Below are 5,204 nucleotides of genomic sequence, written 5' to 3'. Positions count from 1 at the left end.
AAAGCGTCTTTAGTGTTTCCATGGTTCCACGGAAATCGAGGGTAACGCGGGTACGGTTCGTGTCATGGTTAAAATCGCTTATTTCTCTGGATTTAAACATTCTTGGTAACATTTGGGATAATGTAAGTACACAAGTCAACAAAATATATTACATATTACATTATATTGTTCTAGTGGTTTTTGGATATTTTAATCCAAAAATCTTACATATTGTGTCTTTAAATGTCTTTACTGTCATACAAGTATTTATTTTCTTCTTCTAAAAACGTACTGATCCCATACTTTTAAACAGTCTTGTAATAAAGATAAGATTATATAGGTAAAAGTTTGTGTATGTTAAGCTGTCCTAGATTAAATTTATGCGGATTATTCAGAAATACAAAAATAGCAAGCGATTGAAACCTCTTTATCAAATATTACCCACAAAACTTATACTGCCACGTAAAATGAAAAATCCTCCACTTGCAGCATAGCACAATTTTTTTAAAAAAAGTTTAAAATGTCCAGAACCTGGGAATAGTCTTCTGTGTCATGTGAGGACAGTGGGGTGTTAGATTGCTTTAGCCTAGCTGTCAAACGTCTCCCACTCACTCCTCGCCTGGCAAGTCTCGTTTTTCTTCTGTCTTTGGCCATTTGGACTTGGACTCTGACACTGTGTCCAAGGCCAGAGTAATTTCCACCGGCTGGATTTCATTTTCAGCTGGGAGGGGGGGAGACACAAGAACATTGTTTGTCATATTTATATAGTAGGTTATTTTTATGTGCATCAGACAAGCGCTACACACAAACCCGGCATGTCGAGGGAGAAAGCGAACATCAAACGCTCAACAAACACGCAGGAGAGAGTGCTGAGCGTGCGAATACCAAACACACTTACTCAGCAGCCACGAGCGTTATGTTAGCTCACCTCACTGATCTGCAGATGTCATCTGTTAGCTAACTGTCAGGAATGGAGCGTTATATTACCACAAGCCCTGACACGGAAGCCTAATGGAAACCGACGGACTGAAAAAATGCTGATTAAAATGACTTCAGCTGGATTGTAGTAATACCAGTTGTTATTAAGTGTCGAGATGAAGCATTTGTGCTGTAGAAGTCGGCAATAACAATATACAATGAAATCAGATCGGTTAAATTTAATTGGGTCTTTGTGTACATGGTTCCTCTTTCTTGACTATGCAGTGTTAATGTTGTTTTGTGTGTGTATTTTGCAGATTTCTTGTGCGCCGGAAGCCTATTACTTAAAGTAATTTCTCAGAAAGATTTACTTAATGAAACTGTTATCCACATGCCAGAACAAATCAATCTGAGCAGCCAAAAGTCATTGAAAAAAGCAGCATCTTAATGAGGTTTGACTTTCAACTGAAACACCGCTGTAAAATCCGGCAAACATCACAGCCCAGTTTTCTAGGGCTGCGTATACAGATACATTGAGAACTTTACTGAAGTTTACTATTATAATATTTATAAATCATTTGAATTTTAGTAATTTGAATGCTTATTTTAGCATCTAACCTAGTTAGTTGCCAACGTGACATTTTCTGATTTTCATGTTTTTTCCAAGTTTAAGTCGTTTCATTTAATATTCATTTTGTATCATATTTCAGCATTTCAATTAATGAAAATAATTTTTAATTGTTTTAGTTTTAGGTAACTAAAGTTCAATGAACTTTACAAATCAATTCAGGACACGTTAAGCGGCATTTTGTCAGAAAATATTAGACTGCTCTCTCAATTTATTATATATCGTATAATGAATGTATTTATGGACCAAGATGTTTCAGGTGAAATGGTCATATTTTTGTTAAAGCGCTTTTATAAATTTTTCCATATATGAAAATGCGTGTTAGCTGTTTAAATAGTCTCTGTTGTACTAATCTAATGTTAACAAGTGTAATGTTTAAGTTTGGTGATTTATACATTTAGGTGCTATATGTCTATAAAGTTTATACATTTTTATTTCAGTTTTAGTTTATTTTGGTATATCAAGTTAAACTAAATGCAAATGAGAAGTGTTGCTTTAGCAACCTCCTGAAAATCAGACTTTATCTCAAGTAACAAATGGGTTTTTTACAAGCGGCAACCTCCCGCAGTTTCTCTTGAAACCAATACGGAAGTGACTTAAACTGCAATTCATTGACTGGCCACTAGGGACAGGCTCCAGAAGGGAGCAGAATCTCATTGAGCCCCATGTTAAAATGCCCAACTTTACAGCAGAAAAAAAATCATGTTTACAGCCTGGTACAAATTGTGGTTTTGGTCTATATAGCTAATTTTGCCCTTCATAATAACTGTGAGGGTTTTTTATTTTTTTTATAACTCATTCCTTTACATTATATAAAGCCTTAAAGTTCTGCATAATTAAGGGCGTGGCCACTTTGAGTGACAGGTGGATAGCCGTTTATCTGCTGTCTGTTAGTCATCGTGTCACCTCAGCTCCACTTCCGCCTTTGTGCCCATTTTCTGTTATCTGGGAGTGACGCGCGATGATGCGCTGCCAAGATGGCAACGGCCAGCTCGACCCTACTTTACGCTTCAAAACTGCTCTTCAGAATCCTATGGGTGACATCACGGACACTATGTCCATATTATTTTACAGTCTATGTTTTTTTACGGTTTTAGGGGCTGTTTACATGAGACAACATATACACGACGATGTGTTTTGGGGGCTTAAAAAAAACAAGACTTTTATTGTCTCAGTGTAAACTACAAAAACTCAAATTTGTGAAAACGGTGACTTCATTCGCATTGCGTTTTGTTCAGTTTATAGACATGTAGTTTCTTTAGTAACATCGCCAACTATTGGCCTGACATGCAAAATACAGCGTTTTTAGTAGTTTTCATGAATCCATTTGAATTTGAATCCATTTTGACCGCTGTGGTCTGTACGTGAAAAACTCAAAAGAAAAACGTTTCAGTTTTTGGTTCATCGTTGTCGTGTTAACGTACCCTTAGTGTTAGTTAAAATCCCTGGCAATATTAGCTTTATTCTCTCTTTTGATCCAACAAAAGTGTAACATTTAAAATTGTTTGCCAGTTTAAACTGGTTTAGCTCCTCCATGTCCCTACCTGGTTGTGTGTGTCTCCACGGGAGGATGTCCACCCCGCTTCTGCAGAAGGAGCGATCGGTGTGGGACTCGGTGCTGTAGAGAATCTCCTGACTCTGACGCTCTCCAGGGTGCTGCGCTTTCACACGCACCTCCAGAACGGTCACCTCCTTTTCCTTCTTCAGCTTCCCTGACTTCCCCTTCACCCGTGTGCGCTTAGTGTCCACCCACACCACACGCTCCTTCACCGCTGATCTGGGTACACATGGAGATATTAACAGAATTACACCCAAAATTGAATACATACAATTACATCTGTAAGTTTAAACTCACTCTTCGATGCCCAGGTCGGCAAGTGTCGTGTTCAGGAATGGAAACGCCTGCTCATGGTTGAGAACTTCAATGGGCAGGTGCACACACATGGGCACCGTCCAGTCCAGCTCGGCTCGCACCGTTTTGTCATTGGTGTGGGAGTCTAAGGGGCCGTCACCATTCACCTGCTTCTCCTGGTGCCGGACCCCATGCTGAACCTCTGGGTTTTTTTCTTGGCCTGCCAGCTTGACACCGCTGTCTTTAACTGGCAGATGTTGCTGCTCTTTGATTTCTTTCCTCTCGTCAATGATCATTGAGTCGATGTCTTTGATTCCTCTCTGGTTGAAATTATAACCCTGATCTCCTCAAATCAACTGATGTTTGTCAAATTTGAGATCCAATCAAATCAGATGTAGACAAGTCTTCCCAGGTGCTTCTGTCTGCTGTTGGGTTGAGGCTGCTTGACTCTCTGAGAACATTCAGAAGTCCAGTGGAGATTTAAATGGTCTGTGTGAATGTGTGTAATGTGGCGCTGACGTGTGAGCTTTATTAGTCTGTCAGAGGCTGACAAATTACAGTATGGAGAGTTGTTTATATTATTAAATCATCTTTCCCTTTCCCAATGCATGCGTGTGCTACTTCAGTTTAGTCTGCGAACCAACTAACTAGCATCTAACTAGCTCTGTGATTTTTGCTTATTGCCTTTTATGAAAATTTGCACCAGTAACTAAAAAAAATTACTCGACTGACTAAATCTTTTTCACTTCCTGAAATGTTGCGCCACATTTTGTACCAGTTTTTAGTAAAAAAATATTATCTAATTAACTAAGTGGGGTTTCACTTTATTAAAAATATGAAAAACGAACTAAATTTGTAGGAGTTTTACTTAATTAAATTTTTCACCAAATACTAAAAAACTATGTCTGTGAAGTTTCCCCACACCCAGTATTAATATGGAAAACAATATTGATATTTGTGGGGTTTCCTATTCAATGTAGCACCCAATATTAATTTAAAAAAACAACATTGATATTAATGATATTATATCTAACTAACTAGAACTAGTTTAATAATAGCACAATGGTTATATTTGAACAAAGCAACCAACCCATTCAGTGTTGCAACCAATATTAATTTAAACAACAACATTGATATGAATTATCTATATATCTAAGTAAATATCTTACTAAAACTAGATTGATACCACATTGGGGCTTCACTTTATTATATTTGAACATAGCAACCAACTACATTTCTCAAGTTTCCCATTCAATGTTGCACCCAATATTAATTTAAACAACGACATTGATATTAAGGATTATTATCTATAACTAAAACTAGATTGATACCACAAAGGTTATTCGCCTTATTATATTGATATGTTATATGAACATAGCAACCAACTAAATTTGTGGCATTTCCCATTCAATTTTGCACCAAATATAACTAACTACCTAACTGGTAACACAATAAGGTTTTATTACTTAACTTTAGTTAACTACTTTAGACTCTACTCAGAATCAACAATACTTCTACAGTATTTATTAATCTATGTCAATGTTAAGTTCAGCATTTACTAATACATTATTAAAATCAAATTTGTTAACATTAATTAATGCACTGTGAACTAACATGAACAACCAATGAAAAAGATGAATAAATACTGTAACAAATGTATTGCTCATTGTTAGTTCAAGTTGGTTAATATGTTAAGAAATGAGACCTTATTGTAAAGTGTTCCCAACTAACTACACTCAAAGTGTTATTTTATGCATTTTTAACAAGATGAGAAAGCGGAGAGACTTTTTAATGTTTAATGTTCTGTACTGTTGGTAATGTTAGTGT

The 5,204-nt window shown here is 36.6% G+C and overlaps 1 protein-coding gene across 1 annotated transcript; it reads right to left on the bottom strand.

Annotated features, from left to right (window-relative positions):
- Positions 1-587: 587 nt before the first annotated feature.
- LOC307119997 (uncharacterized protein) lies at positions 588-3,673 on the bottom strand (the record flags this gene model as incomplete). The annotated part of the gene is made up of 3 exons (XM_079806825.1): positions 588-700; positions 3,070-3,302; positions 3,381-3,673. 3 exons carry the CDS (start codon positions 3,671-3,673, stop codon positions 588-590), a joined length of 639 nt encoding a protein of 212 aa, XP_079662951.1.
- Between the last annotated feature and the right edge of the window lie 1,531 nt (positions 3,674-5,204).

Source organism: Gobio gobio, assembly GCF_949357685.1.
Source record: "Gobio gobio genome assembly, chromosome: 23".
Lineage (NCBI taxonomy): Eukaryota > Metazoa > Chordata > Actinopteri > Cypriniformes > Gobionidae > Gobio > Gobio gobio.
Note: the sequence above shows the minus strand (reverse complement) of the source record. Positions and strands in the feature narration are given on the sequence as shown.